This window comes from Neofelis nebulosa, chromosome 6 (assembly GCF_028018385.1).
Source record: "Neofelis nebulosa isolate mNeoNeb1 chromosome 6, mNeoNeb1.pri, whole genome shotgun sequence".
NCBI classification, from domain to species: Eukaryota; Metazoa; Chordata; class Mammalia; order Carnivora; family Felidae; genus Neofelis; species Neofelis nebulosa.
The window spans coordinates 58,094,065-58,119,566 of NC_080787.1; the positions used below are offsets into that span (position 1 = coordinate 58,094,065).

The 25,502-nt window shown below is 38.9% G+C and overlaps 1 protein-coding gene across 2 annotated transcripts in view; it reads left to right on the forward strand.

The window, feature by feature from the left end:
- The first annotated feature begins 10,940 nt into the window (after positions 1–10,940).
- PRIM2 (DNA primase subunit 2) overlaps positions 10,941–25,502 on the forward strand; it is a 350,622-nt gene continuing 336,060 nt past the window's right edge. Inside the window, exons 1-5 of one of the 2 annotated variants that reach the window (XM_058734337.1) lie at positions 10,941–11,035; positions 11,787–11,948; positions 14,655–14,758; positions 17,708–17,787; positions 19,355–19,475. In XM_058734337.1, coding sequence (XP_058590320.1) covers positions 11,795–11,948; positions 14,655–14,758; positions 17,708–17,787; positions 19,355–19,475 — 459 coding nt within the window. In that variant the 5' untranslated portion in view covers positions 10,941–11,035; positions 11,787–11,794. Of the gene's footprint in view, positions 11,036–11,218; positions 11,241–11,786; positions 11,949–14,654; positions 14,759–17,707; positions 17,788–19,354; positions 19,476–25,502 lie in introns of those variants that run through there. The other variant, XM_058734336.1, reaches the window with a different exon arrangement.

The window sequence follows — 25,502 nt, forward strand, 5'->3', positions numbered from 1 at the left end:
AATTATGACTGCAAAATAGAAGCTCCTTCTATCTGTATAACTGTTGAAAAAAATCCAAATTAAGAACAATGGCAATGCAGCATGATGATTGACATTTTGACTTTAGAACTTGTTAATCTAAAGGCAGATAGACATGTTTATCAACGCACGGCAAATCAAACCATGTCATTTCAGACGATCGTATGACATCAGTGGGATTGGTGTCATATGCAGTGGCTGGCATTGAAGTCATATAGCACCATTTGGAAATAACATCGTCTTCCAGATGACACAGGATATGCTTTTTATTAAACTTTTCAAGCTTATCATAGAAGATTGAAGGGAAAAATGGAAATTATGTTGAATGAAGGAACCCCAGAGATTCAACTGATTTGAGAAATCCTGGGTTAGATCATACAAATAAAAGTGCTTTGAAAACTATAGTGTGTGGGGCACCTGGGTGGCTCAGTCGGTTGAGCGTCTGACTTCAGCTCAGGTCACGATCTCACAGCTCATGAGTTCGAGCCCCGCATCAGGCTCTGTACTGACAGCTCAGAGCCTGGAGCCTGCTTCTGCTTCTGTGTCTCCCTCTCTCTCTGCCCCTAACCCACTCGCATTCTGTCTCTGTCTCTCTCAAAAATAAATAAACTTTAAAAAAATTAAAAAGAAATTAGAAAAAAAGGAAAAGTATAATGTGCTCCACAAATGCCAATAGCATTATTATTAGGAAACAGATCTAATTGGAAAAGTCTGGAGTTAATAATATTATGTTTTTATAATATAAAAATGCTTGGATTAACTCTACATAGCAAACTCTAAAAATGCTCACATTAACTCTACATAGAAAATTCCCACAATAAAGGTCATTACACAGAGTTTCCAAGAAAACAGCTGTTCCTATCACTCCACTGGAAAAAGCACAAAACAACCTCATTCCTTCATAAATATACTCTGAGGAAGACTGACCTTGGTTCTAAGAGTTGCCTGTGTGGCGGGCTATTTGTGTGGGTTGGGGGGAGGGGGCGGTATTGAATTGGAAGGGAAGAAGACTGTCCCTGTGAAAGAGACCGGACATTTGAGTTGGGAGCCCATTGCCTGGGGTAGAGGGGTCTGGACAGAGAGCAGCAGGTATGAAGCCCACCTAGGGTGGAGTCCCAAGTACATACTGTGTTGCTTCTGGGCCACTGATCCTAAAATATTTAGCTTCGTAGGCAAAAACCATGTTCCTTCTAGACGGATGAAGTTTTTAACCACATGAGCCCTCGGCTGACAGATTGTTTTACTGTTCCAAGAGAAGAAAATGCAGATGATGGGATTCCACATGTGGTAGGAATGTCCTTTCTCTCCATGCTTTGGATAACCCTGAACATCGATGATGGAGTGTTTAGATTAGTCAGAGTAGATTTATTTTTTTACTTTTTTATTTCCATTTTCTAGAATGTTAAAATCATTATCTAGCTGAGAATGTTAACTTTTGGATATGATGATCAGTCAGTTAGTCAAGTTGGAATGAAATCTTGGCATCATAATGGGATCGTATTTACACCTACTTCAGTTTCCAAAACTCAGCCAACTGAGAGAAAATATTTTCATCAGGAATTTTAGTGGGAAAGCCAAAATCTAGAGTGAAAACACATCTTCTGTGAAGGATTACATCATAAAGCGTAAGAGGACCCATCTGGAATTAAGGATAAATACAGAAGAGTTCAATTCAGTTCAGCAGACAGCTATGCCAGGAACTGTGGCAGAGGCAGGAGTGAATGAGATAGTTGGCTTGATCTACAGGAGCTCATGGTGTAAAGGAGCTCATAACTGGTCTCATATTACAAATTCAAACATTTGGGGTGGTGTCACTGCAAAGAAAAACTGATGTTGCCAAGATCCAGTTGAATTCATGTGAACTCACTAATTTATTTTAGCAGGTTATATGGACAGTACATTATTGAAAAATGCCATCAATTATAGAGCATAAAGCGAATTTGTACTTGAGGATAGTTCTTTGATTACTTAAATTCTTATGTTCCCTTTCTCTAAATTCCTTTAAACACAAATAAGATGGTTCTAAGTAGATGGGTCTAGTTCAGTGGATTCCAGTCAGCTGAAATTTAAATAGGGAAAGAACAATAAGGGACATTCTACTAAGTTGTTAGGGACCAAATTGGGTTGTGTGCTTACTCAAAATAGGAATTTCTTATACTCTTTGGATATCCTGAGCTGGCATAGATAATTAAGACTGTAATAAAATAAATTCTGCCCCAAATGTAATCTGATGCAGAGTAATGAAATGCCTCAAGTTATTGTTAGGATAATTATCCAGAAATGATAAGTAGTGCTTATAAATATTGGTATCTGAAATTATTTCCCCATGGCTAAACCAAGGTCAGACTTTTTCTGTATTCATTATTAGTCTTCTGTATTTATAAACAGCATCAAGAGTGGATAATTTTACTGGATGTTTTCATGAAATTCATTTCACACCCTTCATTCACCCCTACACATGCTCATACACCATATGGATAAACTCAAAGCAGAGGTATTGGGTTAAACCCCACATAGTTCCTATCCCATGTCTCCTTCTTCAGCCCCAGTCCCAGATTCAGGATTCTGAGATGAGCTCCATACTGTGTTACCCCAAGTGAGAGGGCCAGCCTAGTGCATCCAACTTCCAGGTATCTGGGCTGATGAAAAGCCCCAAGTGGGACAAACTTCATGGGAGGCTCAGGCAACTCCCTCCCTCTACCAGGTCATTACAGCAAGGGGTGAATGACACCGGCAAGTGGAGGTGAGAATTTAGGGGAAGGTGGTGACTCTCTCAAGAAAAAAGACATGGATCTTGACACCTGAGAAGTTCAGAGATGAGGAAGACAAGGAAGAGGACCTGTATCATAAGAATGAGCTCCTGGTCCCAGGAGAATGGATGGAAGTGGCTGGGGACTTCACACTGAGTCTCCATGAGTCCATGCTTGGAACTCTCAGTCCCTATTACAATGTCAGCTCTGTCTTGGGTCTAATAGGGAGAGAAAGGAGAAGGCATAAGAGTTTTGGAGGGATATGAAGTGGGGATGAGATGTAGGTTGGAGGGGGGAGGAAATAGGAGTAAAGAAGAATAATAAAAGGAACATTCATGTTCCCCTGATTGAGCATAATCACTAGAACAGGACCAGAACCTTCAAAGTCCATGTACCCACACAGTGCATCCTCCCCTTTCCCCCACTTAGTTAACCACTATCTTGAATTTTGTATGAATCACTCTCTTGGGTTTTTTCTTTTTTAGTTTTTAAAAAACTTATTTAAGTAATCTTTACATCTAATGTGGGGCTCTGACTCATGACCCTGAGATCATGAGTCTCATGCTCTTCCAACTGAACCAGCCAGGAGCCCCACTCTCTGCTTTCTTGATAATTTTCCACTTGCAGTATGTATCCCTGAGCAATATATTATTCCATTTAAAAAAATATTTTTTTTTAACGTTTATTTATTTTTGAGACAGAGAGAGACAGAGCATGAATGGGGGAGGGTCAGAGAGAGGGAGACACAGAATCCAAAACAGGCTCTAGGCTCTGAGCTGTCAGCACAGAGCCCGACGCGGGGCTCGAACTCACGGACCGCGAGATCATGACCTGAGCCGAAGTCGGCCGCTTAACCGACTGAGCCACCCAGGTGCCCCATTTTTTTTAGTTTTTATATAAAGGCTGAATTGTATTCAACAAGAGACAGATGGCACACTCAAAATAGCCTAATTGAAAGCCAGAATTTGCAGAGACTATTTACAAAGATGTGGGAGTAGGGAACCATAAGGGATAGTCTAACCAAGTAGGGCTTAATTGAAGTTGATGTTTTAGTGTGTGTGGACCTGAAAAGTAGAGATGGGAGCTGTTCCAGACCCAGGGTGAGGGTCACCTTGAAAGAGCAAGGACAGGTTGAGAACACAGGCAGCTCTGCAGGGAAGCAGCTAGCAGAATCAATATTTTGATCTCACTTTCTTCTCTCCTTCCCATCTCCTGTTGGGGCTCCCAAAGTAACTTTTGAAGCTATGAAAGCAGGGGCACCTGGCTGGCTCAGTTGGTGAAGCATACAAGTCTTGATCTCAGAGTTCTGAGTTCGAGCCCCATGTTGGGCATAGAGATTACTTAAAGATAAATCTTAAAAAAAAAAAAAAAAAAGTTCTGGAAGCAGAACGCAGAAGGCACAGGAAGATATATGGTCCATGCCAGTCAGGATCAGAGAGTATGGGAGAGGGCAGGAGTGTAGGGTGAGGGGTGGAATGGAAGAGATCTAGTACATAGATATATATTCCTTAGACTTGCTTTTTCTTCAACATATTTCTGAGATTCGCCCATGCTGATGTATTTACTTTAATTGTAGTTCATTCATTTCTTTCAGTTGGTGTTAATGTTTCTTTCTTTAATTTTTAATTTTAATTCCAGTATATTTAGCATAAAGTGTTATATTAGTTTTAGGTATACAGTATAGTGATTCAACACTTCCATACATTACTCAGTACTCATCATGCTAAGTGTGCTCTTAATCTCCTTCACCTATTTCACCCATCCCCCAGCCTTCCCTCTGGGTAACCATCAGTTTTTTCTCCATAGTTAAGAGACTGTTTCTTGGTTTGCCTTTTTTTTCTTCCTTTGTTTCGTTTCTTCAGTTTTGCATATGAGTGAAATCATGTGGTATTGTCTTTCTTTGATTGGCTTATTTCACTTAGCATTATACTCTCTAGCTCCATCCACGTTGTTGCAAACATGTAGTTCATTCATTTCTGCTGTCTTTGTTTGTTTTATTCCATTCTGTGAATTGACTACAATTTATTCACCTGTTTTCCTGATGATGGATAGTTTTCGGTGTTTTAATATCTTAATGTTGTTATGAACATTCTTGTTAAGGGTTTTCGATGTCTATGCATGAAAATCTCTCTAGAGAATACACTTAGAGTAGAATTATTATATATACTGAGACAAAGGGTTAGATTTACCAGATGATGCCAAATTGTTTTTAAAAGTAGTTGCATTAGGGGCATCTGTGTGGCTTAGTCGGTTAAGCATCTGACTCTTGGTTTCACCTCAGGTCACGATCTCATGTTTGTGGGTTTGAGCCCTATGTCAGGCTCTGCCTTGGTGGTGCAGAGCCTGCATGGGATTCTCTCTCCCTCTTCCTCTCTCTCTCTGCCCCTCCCCCACTTGTGCTGTCTCTCAAATAATAAATAAATAAACTTAAAAAAAAATCTTAAAAAGGGGCCCCTGGGTGGCTCAGTTGCTTAAGCATCCGAATTTGGCTCAGGTCATGATCTCACCAATCCCAAGTTCGAGCCCCCTGTTGGGCTCTGTGCTGACAGCTCAGAGCCTGGAGTCTGTTTCAGATTCTGTGTGTCCATCTCTCTCTCTCTGCCCTAACCCCACTTGCGCTCTCTCTCTCTCTTTCTCAAAAATAAATAAACATTAAAAAAATTTTTTTTAAATCTTAAAGTAGTTGCACCAATTAATACTCCTACCTACAGTAGGAGTTCCTTGTTAATACTCAATATTTTCAGATTTAAAATGTTTTCCCATCTAGTGGATATAGATTATTACTTCACTGTGGTTTTAACTTGCACTTCCCCAATTCCTAATGTGGTTGAACATATTTTTGTATGTTTATTGATCATTTATGTTTCTTCTGTTGTGAAATACCTGTTCAGGGTTGTTCTTCCCCCTCTTTTCTATTGTGTTTTTATCTTTTTTCTATTGATTGTATTCTGATACTAATCCTGTGTTAATCATATCTGACAAGTTTCTTTTCCCAATTTGTGGGTGATTTAAAAAAATATATCTTTATGTGTTTCTTAAACCTAAGTTCTTAATTTTAATGTGGCTGAAATTATCGATGTTCCCCTTTTAGGTTTGTGCTTTTTAAGAAAATTGTGGTGCAAAACTTACCATTTTAACCAATTTTTAGTGTACAGTTCAGTGGCATTAAGTTCATTCACATTGTTGTGCAACCATCACTGCTGTCCATCTCCAGAATGGCTTGTGCTTTTTCATAATATCTTATTTAAGAAATTCTTTGCTATATTAAGACCATCCATATATTTGCTCTAAATTCTTAAAGTTTTTCCTTTCACATGTAAGTCATTTAACCATCTGGAATTGAGTTTTGTGTATAGCGAGAGGTAAGAAATATATTTCCCCCATATAGATAGCCAGTGGTCACAGGACCATTTAGAATCATCCATCTTTTCTCTGAGTCATAGAGTGGACGTGTCCTATACCAAGTTTCTTCATAAGTGTAGGTCCATTTCTGGGTTTTTTTTTCTGTTGCTATTGTTGATTTGTCTATTACTATGGAATTATGATATGCCTTCCATCTGCCTGAAATGTTATTCTTCTAAAGATACACATAACTAAATCCATAATTTTCTTATGGTCATATCCTTAGCTAGTCTTTCCTGACTACCCTTTTCAAAATTTCAATGCCTCTTCCAAACGCTTTATATCCTCATACTCTGCTTTAATTTTTTTTTTTCTGCTTAGCAGTTATTATTTAACATAGTAATGTGTATTCTTCTCTTCTTTGTTGTCTCTCTTTTCCACTAGAATATAAGGTTTGTGATGGCTGGGATTTTTGGCTGTGTCATCATTCTTATATCCCTGACATAGAAAATATTGCCTGGCACTTAGTAGGTACTGAATTAGTATTTCTAAAACAAGTCACCTAAGTTTGATACGTGGAAGGGTAATCTTTTCTCCCTGTACTTTCCTTTAAGAATATGCTTTTTCTTGGGGCGCCTGGGTGGCTCAGTTGGTTAAGCGTCAGACTCTTGATCTCGGCTCAGGTAATGATCTTGAGGTTTGTGAGATTGAGCCCCATGTTGGGCTCTGTGCTGACAGCGTGGAGCCTGCTTGGGATTCTCTCTCTCTCTCTCTCTCTCTCTCTCTCTCTCTCTCTCTCTCTGCCCCTCCAGCGCTTGCACTCTCTTTTTCTCTCTCAAAATAAATAAATAAACATTAAAAAAAGGAATATGCTTTTTCTCTACTTCTCTTGCTACTTGATGCTCGACTAATAAAAGCAATCTGAAACAAAGGGATAAAAACAAAGGGCTCCTTCAGGTTTCTTTCTTTGCCATGTCCAGAGGTGGGCAGTGAAATGAAAAGGGTGGAGAGATCAGTATTGGCTAACTGTATTATTTTATGGGTCAGCTACCCTGCTGGAAATCCCTCCTGTCTTTGCTTTCATTGGCAAGCAGAGCTGGCTGGACCTAGAGTTTATAGAGTCATCACTGGATAAAGAAATGTACCAGACCTTTGGTTTTTAGGGCAGCATACCCTGCATAGGGGAAGAATGAGCACTCATTTTGATTTGCTAAGCATGGTAACGAAAATCTTGGTTGTAAGTACGACACATTACAGGACATAACTCTTGGAGCTGTGGAGTCATCTAAGAGTGAATGCCCCTCTGTGGGACAGTCTGCCTGTAGCTGGGTGATGTCCAGGGCAGGCACTGAATTTAGCAGTGATGATCATGGAATTTTCATCAGAGATGGTACTCTGTGCTTACTATTGGCTAAACTTGGGACCCAAGTCATTCTGGAAGGAATGTGTATGTAGTTTTCAGATGAGGACTTGAAGTTTTATATGTTGAGCCACCTTTGATTCAAACCATCTGTTGCATGGCAAGCTGAACCCATCAGTTTTTTCATGCATCTTTCATATTTTACATCAATTCAAAATAATAGATATTTGTAGGGGTTACAAAGATGAATGATGCACTGGTCCCTGTTTCTGAGATGCTTATGGTCTAATGGAAGTAAAAGTTATATGTTTATATGTGTTTTTGCTCCCATGGCTTATGAGGTCAAGGTCTGTAATTTATGTGCATCTTGGTTGCCAGGGCTGAGCATTGTGTTAATTTTTTTGATGAAAATAAATACATGAAAGAGATTACAGTGATTTACCAAATATGGCTACTGAAATGTATGACACTGTTGTCCGTTATTGGTGCTGTGATAGGTAGATGCATATTACAGTTGCCTCTGGATACAGAAAACACTCTTTACAGTGAGGTAGTGACCAAAGGAGCGTACTTTGAGGAGTGTGTTCATCAAATCATACAGTAGTTCACATTCTGAAAAGATTAAGAACTTCTGTAGTATAGGGATATAACTAGAGAAAGAATTATACTGTATGGAATTACAAAGAGCATGGCGATTTACATGAGGAGCAACCCAGGTGGCAGAAGCAAAGGCTCAATAGGATGGAGGAGGGCAGCATTTGACTCCTTGAAGGATACATAGAATTTTTTAAAAAAATTTTTTTACATTTATTCATTTTTGAGAGACAGAGCACAAGTGGGGGAGGGGCATAGAGAGAGGGAGACACAGAATCTGAAGCAGGTTCCAGGCTCCCAGCTATCAGCACAGAGCCCAACACGGGGCTCAAACTCACAAACCGGGAGATCATGACCTGAGCTGAAGTTGGATACACAACCGACTGAGCCACCAAGGTGTCCCCAAGATGTGTTTGAATAATTAAAATAGAACTTTAAAAATACCAGAAAAATACTACTGCACTGCCAGTGGCTTAGTTGCTATCAATGTAAAGCATTGTTATTTTTGCAGTAGACCAATTTTTTTAGACTGGACTGAAGATAAAGCTAAGAAAAGTTAAATAAAAACTATGTATAGCTCAGAGTGGCTGTTTTGCACCTAAAATTCTATTTGCGACGGATACCATCTGCCCAGATCATAAGAGGAGGGGAGGTTGTGGATTGGTGTACATTTGGAGGGAGAAGGAGTTGCAGAGGGCAGCCTCCTTCTGGAAGTCAGAAGCATTGCAGAAAAATATACTGGTATGGTACCACTATCTTTTGTTCATTCTCACCAACCGTGAAATTTTATTGCTTGAAACAAAATGTTAACAGTGCCTGTCCCTGGGTGATGGCATAAGTAGAAAGCAACATCATAGGTGGGTTTTCTTTTTGACAGTTCCCAAAATTTCTACAGTTTTATTTACTACGAAAAGTAACTTAAAAATGACTGTTGTCAGTTTTTTTTGTTGTTTGTTTGTTTGTTGTTTTACAAAATTGGGCTCATATGACATACGTGGTTTTATATGAGTAGTATCTTGAGCATTTTCCCAAGTCAATATTCTTCAAAAACATATATTTTGAATGGTTGTGTAATGTCCCATGACACAACTATATCATTGCTCATTTATTCTTTTTTCTGGGTTTTCACTCTTATAATGATGTAATGAAGTTACTTGGATACAAATTTTTGTGTCCATTTCTGCATAGATTCATATAATTGAAATTATTTGGTCAAACTGTATGAATTCTTTTAGGGCTCATAATACACATTACTATATTGTACTCCAGAATTTTAGCGCCAAGATCAATTCCTATGTGAGCTCATTGTACTGGACTTTGTTCAGCACTGGGTATTTCCATTGTAAAATCCTTGCCAATTTGGGGAAAATTTCTTTGCTCTCAACAACAAACATTTTTTCACATTTTATTGGCTATGAGTTATTTGCTGCTGTTCTTTTTCCAGTTTTCAATTTGTGTCAGGATTTTTTCTAATTAATTTACACAAGCTCTTTGCATCTTGATGGTATTAGTTACGGTAAACTTTCCCTCTAGTTTTGATTTTTTTTAGATGCCCAATTTTACATTTTTACAGTGAAATCTTTAGATTTCTTTGTAATTTATTTACCTTCCTTTCCTATCCAGAGATCAGATGAACATTCAAATAAATGTTCTTATCGTCTGTGCTCCAGATTTTTTCAGGCAGCTCCCATGCTTTCAGATACCTTCTTTGTACCAGGTGATGTTAATTATGTTGTCTGATACAGACAGGAAAGCATTAAAGCGAGGCACTGTTGTCATAACACGTAATTAGTACAGTATGCTGGTTAGCACTGTGGTGTTTGGGGACATTCTCCTTCACTTTGAACGTGGCTCTGTCATCTTTGAGATAACTTCTTTCCCTGTTCTACGGTTTCCTTATCTGTAAAATGGGTTAATAATAAGCCTATGTCACAGGGTTATGAGAATAAAATGAATTGATATGGAAATCACTTAGAATGTGTCCTGATACAAAGTCAGTGCTAGCCACATTTTGGTCCATGATAGGTATGTGCTTTGAAATCTGATACCGTTTCAATATATTTTGCGTTTCTAGAAGCTTCAAAGCGCTCTTCACCTGCAATAATTACCTTTACTAGATCTTTCCTCAGCTACTTTAGTGAGACACGCCTCCTACAGGCCACAGGTGAAGCTTATTTCCAGCTCTTGAAAACCATACAGACCTCAGTCGGAGAGCTGTTGTGGCTGACTCACCGCTTCTGTTCGACCCCTATTTCTTCCCTCTGAGTCGAATCTCTTCTAATTTCTGTAGGCTCGGAGCTATTTCTGCGTGTGTGTATTCATTCTAATTCCAGTTATTTTTCGGGGCGCTTACTATGCGCGAGGCGTGGAAGGGGAAGAAATGAAGGTACAATCTGTTTTTACTCGGCTTGACGTCCCATAGAAAAATAAAAATATGTACTATACATAGGCTAACTAACATTCATCTTTTAGCTTCTATTTTCTCATCTGTAAAATGGGGGTAATACCTCATAAGGTCGCTGAAAGATTAAGCAAGAAAAGAAGAGAACCTCTAATACTGAGCAGTTCCGTAAACGCCTATTCCTCCCTTCCTCCGCTCGCTCCACAGTCCAGGCTGTGGATTAAAGCGCCACACTCTTGGGAGTCTGGAAATTCTGCCGATAGCTTTCCAGTTCCCCAATTTCAATCGTCAAAAAGCTATCGACTGCACATACAGGCCGTGCAGCTTTTAATTTGGAGACACAAACAATCGTATTTAAAAAACTTTAAGCGGGCAACGTGGATTACACGCCCTCAGGAACCGAAGAGCGCCACATTGAGCATGCGCAGGGCGCGCGCTGGGTGGGCTGGAGGTTCGGAGGGCGGGCTTTGTGGTCCAGTCACTTCCGTTTCCGGCCCTATATGAACTCTCCCGCCATCTGACAAAAGCGCCTATCGGCGTTTCTGCATATCGCGTTTGGTGTGGTTGCAGGTAAGAGGATCTCCTGCGGTTTTACCACGGACAGTAGTCTTGGTGTTAAGGCTTGCAGGTCGAGAAAGAAAGGAGAGCACTTTGCGAGCCTTGGGAACAGAAGAATGACATGGTGGAGTGGGTGTATTGAGTATTGGTTGGTTGAGGCAGAGACGCAGGTGTTAGCGAGCTGAGGAGAGAACAGCTTCGTCGGAGGAGTGCTCAGGTAGGATTGAGGGGCTTAATTTTTATAGGAGTTTGAGGATGTTTCCTAAAAGGGGTTCGGAAGGACTGGATTAGAAAGACGTGTTCTATTTTCCGGGGTCATAATATAGGAAGTGATGAATTGGACCCGGACCATTAAGTCTCTTCTCTGGAAAGCCAGAATCTACCGCGCTTTCCTCCGAATTTACGATTGCAACGGGTTTAAAATCTCGTCTTAACTCTTGGGACTGTAGAGATCTAAGGACGGTGGTACACAGACCTGTAGTGAACTGGCAATATCGCTTGACTTTGACTTTGATGTTGCTGGAAGTTATGACCACCACCTGCGTTTAACCTTCCCCCCCCCCCCCTTTACAGAATTGTTACAGGTGTGTTGTAGAAAATCTGGAAAATACAGAAAGACGTATTGCCTTGGGATAACCACTTTAACATTTTATGCATGCCCTTCAGTTTTTTGCTGTGTATGTGGAGTTGTTTTTTGCGCTTGTTGTTTGTTGTTTTTAACTCCATTTGCCATCCTTTTAACCCTTTTATGTTTCCTTCCAAGATAATGAGATGCAGTTTTCTGGAGGAAATCGGAAAAGACTGAGGTTGGGAGGTGACCAAAGGAATGCTTGCTATCCTCATAGCCTTCAGTTTTACTTGGAGCCACCTTCTGAAAACATATCTTTGATTGAGTTTGAAAGCTTGGCTATTGATAGAGTTAAACGTGAGTGATATTTGAATTAGAATTTATATATTCTTGAGAACTTCACTTATACTTTGTGGAAATGAATGAGGGTAATTTCCTTCATTCAGTTCATTCTCGAAATATTTATTGAGGGTTTGCTATTTACTGTTCAGTGTATATTTATTGAGTGCCACTATATTCTGGGGTGGGGATTTCGAGATGAATAATGTAATTCTCATATTTGTTGAAGCTGTATTCTAGTACACACTAAAGGCATCCAAAATAATAATCATAATTTAGTATTGCAAGTGCCTTACTAGAGGTAAATAGTAATGTTCTTATTTTTTTATTAAAAAAGCTTTTTTTATACATTTATTTTTGATAGACACAGAGCACAAGTGGGGGAGGGGCAGAGAGAAGGAGACCCAGAATCTGAAGCAGGCTCCAGGCTCTGAGCTGTCAGCACAGAGCCGGACGCGGGGCTTGGACTCACAAACCATGAAATCATGACCTGAGCCAAAGGTAGATGCTTAACCGACTGAGCCACCCAGGCGCCCCAAATAATAATGCTCTTAAAACAGAAGTAGGGGTGACTTAGTTTGATTAAGTAAGACTTCTTAGAGAAGTTGAAGTGTAATCTGGACCTTGAAGGATGAGTAGAAATTTCTGAAAAGAGAAGTAGTTAAAGGTTTTTTTCAGTCCAAGATAACAAACTGTACTAAGGCTGGGAGGCAAGAGAGAATGTTATATCTGAGGGAACAGTGACAAGTTCAGAGCAAATGGAGAAGAATGGATAACCAAGGGCATTTTTTTGCCAAGCTAACAGTGTAATATGAGGGTGTAGGCGGGATGTGGCCTACTTATCCTCTGTGTGCTAGTGGAAGAAAGAAATAAGCTAGGATGAATTGAAACAGAAATAAAAGCAGTGTTCTCTGAGTTTATGTTCCAGGATATCCCTGTGGGAAAATCAGAAGGTAAGGTGAGAAACTGTTCATCATTTTTAGAAGAGCAGAGTGACAACTGCTAATACACAGAGGGGGCACTTAGTGTCTGTTGACTGAAAGAGTGAAGACAAGGGAGAAAAGGGTTTTAGGAACCTTAACAGTGTCAGATGCTTCATGGAGATTAAGAGGATGATTGAAGAGTGTCCCTTGGATTTGGCACTTAAGGGGTGAGCTATAAGTGCCTGAACTAAGGCAGTGACAAGTGGCAGTGTGTAGGCAGGGAGAGATTTAAGGGATACTGAGGAGGTATTCCTGACAGGATTTGGGAGTTGTTTGGATGTGAGGAGTGAGGGGGCCAGTGGGGGTGGCTGAAATTCCAGTCTGGATGGTCTGGTTAGAAACTGTGCTAGTGGAGGGGTGCCTGAGTGGCTCAGTTGGTTAAGCATCCAGCTTTGGCTCGGGTCATGATGTCATGGTTCATGAGTTCAAGCTCCACGTCAGGCTTTGTGCTGACAGCTCAGAGCCTGGAGCCTGCTTCAGATTCTGTGTCTCCCTCTCTCTCTGCCCCTCCCCTGCTTACGTTCTGTCTCTCCCTCTCTCAAACATAAATAAAAATTAAAAAAAAAAAAAAAAACTATGCTAGTTGAGATGGGGATGATAGGAAGAGGGGCAGGACTGAGGGGAAGATGATGAGTTTAGTTTGAGATACCGTAATAAGGAGGTACCTGTGGGACATGGAATTACGTTCAGGATTCATTTTTAGTTTTTCATCCTTGAATTACAAAAATGTTTTTTATATCGATGGAAGTAGAATTAATCTGAGAAAGAATTGACAAGGAACCTTTGAACAATATGCATCTAATCAGGACAGTTCACTTGCATCATTGGAGGGCTATGCTTCTTCACTGTTGTGTCTTCTCCTCTACTTCATCAGGAAAGGAAGGGCTGTTTTTTCTGATGATTCTATGCTGAGTAAATGAAACAAACTAACAGTTCCACAGAAGGGATGCAAACAAGGGTACTTAATTTTTTTTTTTCATACCAGCACACTTGCATTCCTCGACAATGGTGGCTCAGTACAACAGTGATTATTCCCCATCCTTCACTCTCTGAGAATCCCTGGTATTAACTTGTGTTATGGGACATGGATATTTTCTGCACATGGATGGAAATTATCTTCTTATAAATTTATATAATTTATATAATGTACTTGCAGAAAATAAAACTATTGCAACTTGTTATCTTTTATTTATTTTTTCAAGTTTGTTTACTTAGAGAGAGAACACAAGCAGGGGAGGAACAGAGAGAGAAGGAGAGAGAAAATTCCAAGCAAACTCCTCCCTGTCAGTGCAGAGCCCTGATGCAGGGCTAGAGCTCCTGGACCGTGAGATCATGACCTGAGCTGGAATTAAGAGTTGGATGCTTAACTGACTAGCCACCCAGGTGCCCCTATAACTTATCTTTTAAAAACAAGTAATTATGGAATTGTTCATAGGCTTTGTCTTGTGATTTAGTTTTTAAAAACTATCTTGGGGTGCCTGGATAGCTCAGTCACTTGAGCATCCGACTCTTGATTTCACCTCAAGTCATGATCCCAGGATCATGGGATTAAGCCCTGCGTTGGGCTCTGTGCTGAGCGCGGAGCCTGTTTAAGATTCTCTCTCCCTGTCCCTCTCCTTGTCCCTCCCCCCTTTCCTTTCCCTCTCTGTCCCTCTTCTCTGCTTGTGTGTGTGCTGTCTTCTAAAAAAAATTATCTTGCATTCATACATTTTTCTTTCTTTTGTTTTTAAAAAATTTCTAGTGCTAAAAACAGTCGAAAATCTTGGTGTGAGCCATGTGAAAGGAACCGAGCAATACCAGAGTAAGTTGGAGGCTGAGATAAGAAGGCTCAAGTTTTCCTTCAGAGTAAGTAAAAGTGGGAAAGAAATGTTTTTCAGTTTGTATATATTTATATACTGAGTCTTGGTTGTGGAAAATCTCTTGTATTAGGCACAGGGCTTTTAAAAAGACTAAAATAGCATGGACTGTGCCTGAAGGTATATCTGCAGTCCACTAGGAATGATTGCCATATATAGTCAGACGATTATAATACAGCAGGGTTTCTCAGCCTCGGAACTACTGACATTTGGGCCTGATAATTTCTTGGTGTAGGGACTGTCCTGTGCATTGTAGGGTGCTCAGTAGCATCTCTGGCTTCTACCTGGTATGTATCTCCAGACATTGCCAGATGTACCCTGTGTACCACAGGATGAGTATTGTTACTAGATATGTGTTCCAGGAACTCCAAGAGCACATAGGATTACCCAGCCCAGCTTGGGGAGGTTTGGGAAGGTGTTAAAGTTCCAGGTAGTGCTGGAACTGAAACTCGATAGATGTGATCAGATTTTTATTTTGGGAAGATAGCAGATTGAGAGGGCCATGTCTGTGGGAGGAAAACCAAGTAGCTTGGACATAATGAGAGTGATTCGAATTGGAGAAAAGGATGAGAGTGATTTGAATTGGAGAAGAGGACTAGTATAATGATATTATGAAGGTAGAATCAAAAGATTTTAGTGACATTACAGGGAGAAGGGAAAAGAGAGTTATGAATGACACCTTAGGTTTCTGGTTAGGACAACTATGGATGGTGGTAGTATTTTGAGAGGTAACATATAGGAGGAGAAGCAAGTCTTAGAAGGAACATGTTGAGTTCTAGACAAGAATTTGAGGTTCTAGTGGAAATGTGTAGTAGATAATTGGATATGCATATAGCTTGGACTTAAGGCTGGAGTTGGGAGTATGGATTTAAGAAGAAGGTTGGAATCATCAGGAGGAGGGAAATATTTGAGTGAGAAGACGATGGAGGACAAGATGTGAAGAATACCAGTACTGAAGGTGAAGTAGAATTGGGGGAGTCTGGGAAGGAGATTGAGAAGGAGCTGCCTGAGAGGTGGGAGATCAGCAGGGATAATAGTGGCATGGTAGCCAAGGAAATTTGGAGTTTCCATAATGATGATTATGATGTAAATACTGATCCCATAGGAATAATAACAGCAAGCATTCATATTATGCTTAGTGTATCCCAGAGTTTGCCCTAAGCACATTACATATATTAATCCATGTAATATAGTTAATAGTCTTATGAAGCAGGTACAATTGTCATCCCTATTTTATAGATAAAGGTACAGAGTTATTGATAGGCTGAGTAACTGGCCCAGGCTTATGAGATGGTAAATGGTGGGGCCAAGATTAGAACTGGACATTTTGTCTCCAGGTGATACTCTTAACCACATAATTTCAGAAGTTTAGGCTCCTGTAAGATGAGTTGTACGGATAGATGAGTTGTAGATAGAGGCAGAAGCCAAAATGAGGACAGTGTTTGGAGGAGAGAGGTGGGTGTAGAATATGTACTCTTTTAAGATGGCTAGCTGAAAAGACAGGGGAGAAATAGGTCTGAATATAGAAGAATTTGTAGGGAAAAAGAGAGGACACATAACAGGAGACACTTGAACATGCTTATAAGCTGAGTGAAAAATCTAGAAGAGAAAGAAGAGGAGGGGAGCTTAAAGATACTTGGAGAGAGCATTTGATAAATCAAGATCCTTAGGAGCCAAGAGCAGATGGATTGCATGGTTCAGGTTTAGGGATGAGCTTATTCAGGAGGAGGGGGAGATCCTTTGTCCATAGAGATGGAAGGGAAAGTAATGCATGGTTCAGGTTTAGGGATGAGCTTATTCAGGAGGAGGGGGAGATCCTTTGTCCATAGAGATGGAAGGGAAAGTAATACAGTGGATGCACAAGCTTGGAGCTGAAGAAGTTGGCCTGGTGGCCTTTATTTTCTGTAAAGTAAGTGAAGTTCTCTGTTGAGAGAGAAGATGGCATGGTAGGGAGCTTGGGTCAAGTAGTGAAGACTGAAGCAGCTTTTCTAACAGTGAGGAAAGAGATGATTATGTGTCAAATCTCTGTTCTATTGTTTAATAAGCTTTATGACTCTGGAAAAATTTCAGAACATCCCTGTGCCTCAGTTTCCTCCTTAAAAAAATTTTTTTTTTAGTAATTTTTATATATTTTTGAGAAAGAGACAGAGTGTGAGCAGGGGAGGGGCAGAAAGAGAGAGGGAGACACAGAATCCAAAGCAGGCTCCAGGCTCTGAGCTGTCAGAGCAGAGCCTGATGCGCGGCTAAAACTCATGAACCGTGAGATCATGATCTGAGCTAAAGTTGGATGCTTAACTGACTGAGCCACCTAGACGGTTTCCTCATATTTAAAATAGGGATATAGTAGTGCTTATTACCTCATGAGAGTTTTTTTTTAAAGATTAAGTGAGTTAATAGATTAAACATGCTTACAACAGTGCTGTAAGTGTACCTCATAAGTGCTCAAGACATGTTTGCTCTTACTCTGTTGGACTTGAATAAGAATTTCTTGGTGCTTGTAAAAGTCCAGTTCAGGTTAGAGGTTGTGAATTTTTAATATTCCAAATTCTCAATAATTGTGTATTTTTTTCCCCCAGAGATTCTTAGTGTTTTGGGAATAGGACTGCAGATTTATTTAGAATCTAGGTTTGGCCAAATGGTTAAATGAAGGTTCATGCCAGAGGTGGTGGAAGAGGGGAGAACCCTGGATATATGCTGGGTAAGAAAGAAAGTTAAGAGAGGAGTTGATAGAAGAGAGTCCAAACCCAGGAGGTTTTGTTTGAGATCAGGTCATATCTCAGTGTCACTTGTTTGCTAACGTAAGTAAAATGGTAATTACATATTATGAAATTTGTTTTTGAAACTTTTATTTTAGCATTGGCTTATATTGACTCCATTTTTCTTTATACCTCTTAACATTCTAATGTGTTTATGTTATTCATGTGTCATTATTTTTAAGGAAAATGTAGAAAATGAATATGAGCGCCGAAGAAGAGATCATATTTCTCACTTTATTTTACGCCTTGCTTATTGCCAGTCGTGAGTATACGTTTAGACTCTCATAGTCAAAGCTGCTATCTTGGGTTACAAATTGGTACGTGGGAAGCTGACATGTATTGTGCTGCACATAGGAAAACTCAGAATAACAACAGAAGCTGGTGATTCATGGGTTGAACACTGTTGTTGCAAACTGTTTGAAGCCAGTTGTTTACTAAAAAAAATTGAAAAAAATTCTATTGTAAAACTTGCCTGTTGCAACACTTACTAGTTTTATGGGAGAGGCTCTTCATTTGGGATTTGCAATTGTGGGGGTGGGGGGATTTCGGTAAGAAAGGACTTTTTGATCCTGTTTTCTCAGAAAAAAAGTGGCACTATTTATAAGAAATAATACCTCAAACATATACTTGAATTTAGTACAGGTGTAAGCTATTTTCCCTTTGCTAGTTGGTTTCTTGTAGTCTACAGTGCCACCCAGAGGGAGAAGGAGTTAGTTGCCTTTTTCTTTTCTTTTTTTTTTTTTTTTAAACTGTGTTTTTTTTTTTTTTTTTTTTCTGTACTAATTTTGGCTAAATAATATACTTATTGTAAGTTTCTTTTCTGTTTCTTTCTGTTAAGAGTCTTATCAAATGAGAATCTTGAATTGTTTACTATCCCACTTATCCCTGGACAGGTGATCCTATCCACGACCATCTTTGGTTCTGGAGGTTTTCTTTTGTAAAGATGAATGTACAGTTTATGTAATTTATGCAGTAAATGAATTGCTGACAATCTGTGAAAGTCCCTTTGAGGGGGGGATATACATCATATTTTATGTATAGTAGTATAATTATTTTGTGACAATAGTAATAACCATTATGTATTTTATGAATTTATATTTGTGTGTTGCTTTTTCAAAAATCACGATGTAGTTGTGCATATTAAATTTTGTGAAATTATTAACTATAAAGCTGTAAACAAAGTTTACTTTCAGAGTTTATCTGATCATAATGTATTCAGAGATAAAGGGACCTTTAAAAATTTTGGTGTTGGGGCGCCTGGGTGGCTCAGTCAATTGAGCGTCTGACTTTGGCTCAGGTCATGATCTCCCTGTTTGTGAGTTCGAGCCCCGCGTCGGGCTCTGTGGTGACAGCTCAGAGCCTGGAGCCTGTTTCGGATTCTGTGTCTCCTCTCTCTGACCCTCCACTGCTCATGCTCTGTCTCTCCCTCTCTGTCAAAAATAAATGTTAAAAAAAAAAAAATTTTGGTGTTGATTTGGCACTGATGGAACCACCTTAGACTGAAGGAATACCCCATTTTCTGATGTAAATGACTGTTTTGCAGTTAAATGCAATGAACTGTTTTCTTTTATATTGTTGGATAATCAGCTAGGCTCAAGGTATTCTGTATTTAATACCTCTCCCAATGTACACATCCTTGAAGATAGTGGTATGTGCTCTGTATACTGTTTATCATAATAGACGACATGTGTGCTTTTAACTTCTGTCTGTTGGCATCTTGCTCATATTTGAGTTTTATTTCATAAAAAATTCTTGATTTAATAATCCATGGACTTTTAAAATCAGTGGACTTTTCATTTATACTTATCATTTCTCTGTCTTGATTTCAGTGAGGATCTTAGACGCTGGTTCATTCAACAAGAAATGGATCTCCTTCGATTTCGATTCAGTATTTTACCCAAAGACAAGATTCAAAGTTTTTTAAAGGATAGCCATTTGCATTTTGAGGCCGTGAGTATGGTTTTGTAGCCATTTTCAGTTGTTTTCACCATTCATCCCTTCCCATTCACCTTAAGTGCGAGTATTAATGTGAGGTGTTTTTTTTTTTTTATTTAAAAAAAAAAGTTTTTTTTTTTAAACGTTTATTTATTTTTGGGACAGAGAGAGACAGAGCATGAACAGGGGAGGGGCAGAGAGAGAGGGAGACACAGAATTGGAAGCAGGCTCCAGGCTCTGAGCCATCAGCCCAGAGCCTGATGCGGAGCTCGAACTCACGGACCGCGAGATCGTGACCTGAGCTGAAGTCGGACGCTTAACCGACTGAGCCACCCAGGTGCCCGTGAGGTGTTTTTTCTGTTTACATTTTCTTAAGTACTTGCCTGAAACAATAGCTATTGGCTTTGCACAGCAATGAAACTTTGCCTTTCCGTGACTAGAAGAAAAGGGACTCCTTAGTACCGAAGTTTCACATTGAGTTGCTTTATTAAATATGTGACTTGTGAAAGCACAAGAAGGTTTAATTTATAAGAGTTCATCTTTAATCTTCTAGGCTGAAAATTTAAAGCTAATAATATACATTAAAGAGAATAGAGAGGTGGTAGTATTTACTTCTAATGATGTTTAATTTAGACTTTATTTGAAAAGTCAGTTGTCAGTAGAACCTCTGAATAGTTATTTTGCAGATATATTTAATTTATGTATCATAACTATATATTAAAGAAGAAATGTCTGGGATATATTTAGCAGGTATAAGTATTGTGGGTGGAAATAGGATTTATGTCTTTTAGGTGGATCTGTGTTGTAGTGGGAAGGCTGAAAAATTCTGTTCTGGAAGACTTAGACTCAGATGGTAGTAGCATTGGGTGAGTCTTGATTTTGATGTTAGAGTGAGTAACTTAAAGCCAAATAAAGTAGAAGTTGGAGTGAAATACATGGTCCTGTCTGAGAAGTGGAAAATGTACCTACTGTATACAGGAACACTGTTGGTTATTGAAGTTGGTGGAAAGAAATAGCATGAAGGGAAGTAAATATTTGATAGACGTTTAGTGTTTAGCATGTGCTAGGGAAGCACTTTCAAGTTTCTCTCCCTTCTCATAAGAGGTCAGTGAGATTTCTAAATAACATCTATGTGGGCATAGAAGAGTGTCAAGCTCAGATCATCTGACCCAAGCCCCATGCTTTTTTCCCTTTGTTTTAACTTAGATCCTTAGTGAAGTCCATTATTGCTAATTCAATTACTGTTACTTTATCCTTTCATGATAAAAATAGTGTATATTTTCCTGTGGAAATGAATAGAGGAGTGTCTTTGAGAAGATCTATTTTTTTATAGATGTGTCTACGGTGTCTCCATGTATTGTCACGTGTAATTTTTTAAAGCAAAAACCATGTTTCTTTTAAAAAACTTTAAAATTTGGGGTGCTTGGCTGACTCAGGCAGTTGAGCATCCGACTCTTGGTTTTGGGTCAGGTCATGATTTCACAATTCATGAGATTGAGCTCTGCGTTGGCCTCTGTGCTGACAGTGTGGAGCCTGTTTGGGAAACTCACTCTCCCTTTCTCTCTGCGCCTCCTTCACACATGTGCACGCGCTCTCTCTCTCTCTCCCCCTCTCTCTCTCCCCCTCTCTCTCTCAAAATAAACATTAAAAAAAAACAAACATGGGGTGCCTGGGTGGCTTGGTCGGTCAAACGTCTGACTTCGGCTCAGGTCATGATCTCACGGTCCGTGAGTTCGAGCCCCGCGTCGGGCTCTGTGGACAGCTCAGAGCCTGGAGCCTGTTTCAGATTCTGTGTCTCCCTCTCTCTCTGCTCCTCACCTGTTCATGCTCTGTCTCTCTCTGTCTCAAAAATAAATAAACGTTAAAAAAAAAAAACCCAAAACTTTAAAATTTAAGCGTAACACACACAGAAAAGTGCACAGATTGGAATTATATAGCTCTGTGAAGTATCACAAAGTGAACATTAACAGAGTTAAGAAATAGAATGTTGCTATCACCTGTGCACCTTATGCGTCCTCCCATTCACTATCTCCTATCTTCCACCGAAAATTAGCCACTGTCTGACTCTTAATATCATAAGTTAATTCTGACTATTTTTTGGACTTTATATAAATGGTATTGTATAGTATGTCTTTCTTCACCAGCTTTATCGAGACCTAATTGACATATAACATTGTGTAAGTTTCAGGTGTCAGATGTGATGATTCGATACATGTATGCCTTGTGAAATGTTTTACCACAGTAAGGCTAGTTAACACATCCTTCACCTCACATAATTACCATTTTGTTGTGGTTATGGTGAGAACATGTAAAATTTACTCACATAGCAACTTTTCAGTTACATAATACAGTATTGTTAACTATATCCATCATTCTACTGGAAGTTTGCACTCTTTTTTTTTTTTTTTTGATTTAACTTTATTTTTTATTTTTTAAAATTTACATCCAAATTAGTATATAGTGAAGCAATGATTTCAGTAGATTCCTTAATGCCCCTTACCCATTTAGCCCATCCCCCCTCCCAGAACCCCTCCAGCAACCCTCAGTTCTCCATACTTATGAGTCTCTTCTGTTTTGTCTCCCTCCCTGTTTTTATAGTATTTTTATTTCCCTTCCCTTATGTTCATCTGTTTTGTCTCTTAAAGTCCTCATATGAGTGAAGTCATATGATTTTGGTCTTTCTCTGACTAATTTCACTTAGCATAATACTCTCCAGTTCCATCCACGTAGTTGCAGTTGGCAAGATTTCATTCTTTTTGATTGCCGAGTAATACTCTGCTGTATATATATACCACATCTTCTTTATCCATTTATCCATCGATGGACATTTGGGCGCTTTCCATACTTTGGCTATTGTTGATAGTGCTGCTATAAACATTGGGGTGCATGTGTCCCTTTCAAACAGCATACCTGTATCCCTTGGATAAATGCCTAGTAGTACAATTGCTGGGTTGTAGGGTAGTTCTATTTTTAGTTTTCTGAGGAACCTCCATACTGTTTTCCAGAGTGGCTGCACCAGCTTGCAATCCTGCCAACAATGCAAAAGAGATCCTCTTTCTCCTCATCCTCACCAACATCTGTTGTTGCCTGAGTTGTTAATGTTAGCCATTCTGACAGGTGTAAGGTGATATCTCATTGTGGTTTTGATTTGTATTTTCCTGATGATGAGTGATGTTGAGCATTTTTTCATGTGTCGGTTGACCATCTGGATGTCTTCTTTGGAGAAGTGTCTCTTCATGTCTTTTGCCACATTTCTTCACTGGAATCCATTTCTTCACTGGATTATTTGTTTTTTGGGTGTTGAGTTTGGTCAGTTCTTTATAGATGTTGGATAGTAACCCTTTATCTGATATGTCATTTGTAAATATCTTCTCCCATTCTCACGGTTGCCTTTTAGTTTTACTGATTGTTTCCTTTGCTGTGCAGAAGATTTTTATTTTGATGAGGTCCCAGTAAGTTCATTTTTGCTTTTGTTTGCCTTGCCTCTGGAGATGTGTTGAGTAAGAAGTTGCCACGGCCAAGATCAAAGAGGTTTTGTCTGCTTTCTCGAGGATTTTGATGGCTTCCTGTCTTACATTGAGGTCTTTCATCCATTTTGAGTTTATTTTTGTGTATGCTGTAAGAAAGTGGTCCAGGTTCCTTCTTCTGCATGTCGCTGTCCAGTTTTCCCAGCACCACTTGCTGAAGAGACTGTCTTTATTCCATTGGATATTCTTTCCTGCTTTGTCAGAGATTAGTTGGTCATACATTTGTGGGTCCATTTCTGGGTTCTCTGTTCCATTGATCTGAGTGTTCATGTGCCAGTACCGTACTGTCTTGATGATTACAGCTTTGTAGTATAGCTTGAAGTCTGAGACTGTGACACCTCCTGCTTTGGTTTTCTTTTTCAAGATTGCTTTGGCTATTTGGGGTCTTTTCTGGTTCCATACAAATTTTAGGATTATTTGTTCTAGCTCTGTGAAGAATGCTGGTGTTACTTTGATAGGGATTGCATTGAATATGTAGATTGCTTTGGGTAGTATCGACATTTCAACAATATTTGTTCCTCCTATCCAGGAGCATGGAATCTTTTTCCATTTTTTTGTGTGTTCTTCAGTTTCTTTCATAAGCTTTCTTTAGTTTTCAGCGCATCGGTTTTTCACCTCTTTGGTTAGATTTATTCCTAGGTATTTTATGGTTTTTTGTGTAACCGTAAATGGGATCGATTCCTTGATTTCTCTTTCTGTTGCTTCATTGTTGGTGTATAGGAATGCATTTTTTTTTTTTTTTTTTTAATGACCGAATAGTTCATTGTATAATATACCACATCTTTTTATCTATTCATCTATGGGTGAACACTGGCATTGCTTTCATATCTTGGCTATTGTGAATAATGGTTTGTTTAGCACAATATTTTAAAGTTTCATCCGTGTTGTAGCCTATATCAGTATTTCATTCCTTTTTATTGTCAAATGATACTTCTCTGTTCAGTTGATGGACATTTGGGTTTCTACATTTTGGCTAATAGGAATGATGCTGTAGTGAGTATTTGTGTACAAGTTTTTTTTTTTTTTTGTGGATGTCTTTTTTATTTTATGTATATATCTGGGAGTGGAATTACTAGGTTGTAGGGTAATTAATTCTGTGCTTAGGCTTTTGAGGAACTGACGAACTTTTTCAAAGTGGCTGCACTATTTTACATCTTAGCGGGATATGATGGTTTCACTTTCTCCACCATTGTCATCCACAGTTGTTTTTGAATGTAGCCACCCTAGTGGATGTGAAATGATAACATAACACTGGTTTTGATTTGCATTTTCTAATGACACATGATGTTGAGCATCTTTTCATGTGCTTATTGGTTATTTGTATATCCTTGGAATGTCTTTTCAAATCCTTTGTACATTTGTTTTTTTTCCTTTGTACATTTTTAAATTGAGTCCTCTTTTTATTGTTGAGTGTTAATTCTTTACATATTTTGGATACAAGTCCATTATAAGATCTATGATTGGCAAATATTTTCTCCTATTCTTAGGTGTCATTTCATTTTGATGGTTATCTTTTGCAACATAAAAGTTATTAATTTATGTGAAGTCTGTTTTTTTCTTTTGTACTTTTGATGTCAGATCTAAGAAGGCTTTGTCTAAAGGTCATGAAGATTTACTCCTCTGGCTTTCTCTACGAGTTTTATAATTTTAGTTTTTATATTTGGGTCTGTGGTCCATTTTGAGTTAATTTTTGTATATGATATGAAGTAGGAGTCCCAACTTCATTTTTTTTGCATGTGGATATCCAGTTCTAGCATCATTTGTTGAAACAGCTGTTCTTTCCTCACCAAATTGTTACTCTTGACTATACGTTGGTTTATTTCTGGACTCTTAATTTTATTTCTTGGAGCTGTATGCTTATCATTGTGGCAGTACTATTGTGGTCTTGAATGTTGACTACTGTAGCTTTGTAGTAAGATTTGAAATTGAGAAGTAGGAGAATAAAATGAATTTTATTCTTTTTTCAAGATTAGTTATTCTGGTTCCTTGTATTTTCTTAAGAATTTTAGGATTTACTTACCACTTTCTACAGATAAGTCAGCTAGGATTCAGACTAGGATTGCAGAGAATATATAGATCAATTTGGGGAGTATTGCCATCTTAATATTAAGTGTTATTCATGAACATGGGATGTTTTTTATTTTATTTTTAAATTATTTTTAAAAATTTTATTATAGAGAGATAGAGTGCAAGTGGGAGAGAGGGGCAGAAGGAGAGAGAGGGAGAATCCCAAGCAGGCACCATGCTCATCATGGAGCCCAATGTGGGGCTCGATTCCATGTCCCTGGGATCATGACCTGAGCTGAAATCAAGTTGGATGCTCAACTAACGGCACCCACCTAGGCACCCCTCGTCCTTTATTTCTTAAGGTTTTCTTTAATTTTTCTCAACAAGATTGAGTACTATATTTGTTAAATTTATACCTAAGTATTTTATTTTTTAATGTCATTGTAAGTGGAGTTATTTTCTTTATTTCATTTTTGGAATGTTTCTTGCTAGTGTATAGAAGTCCAGT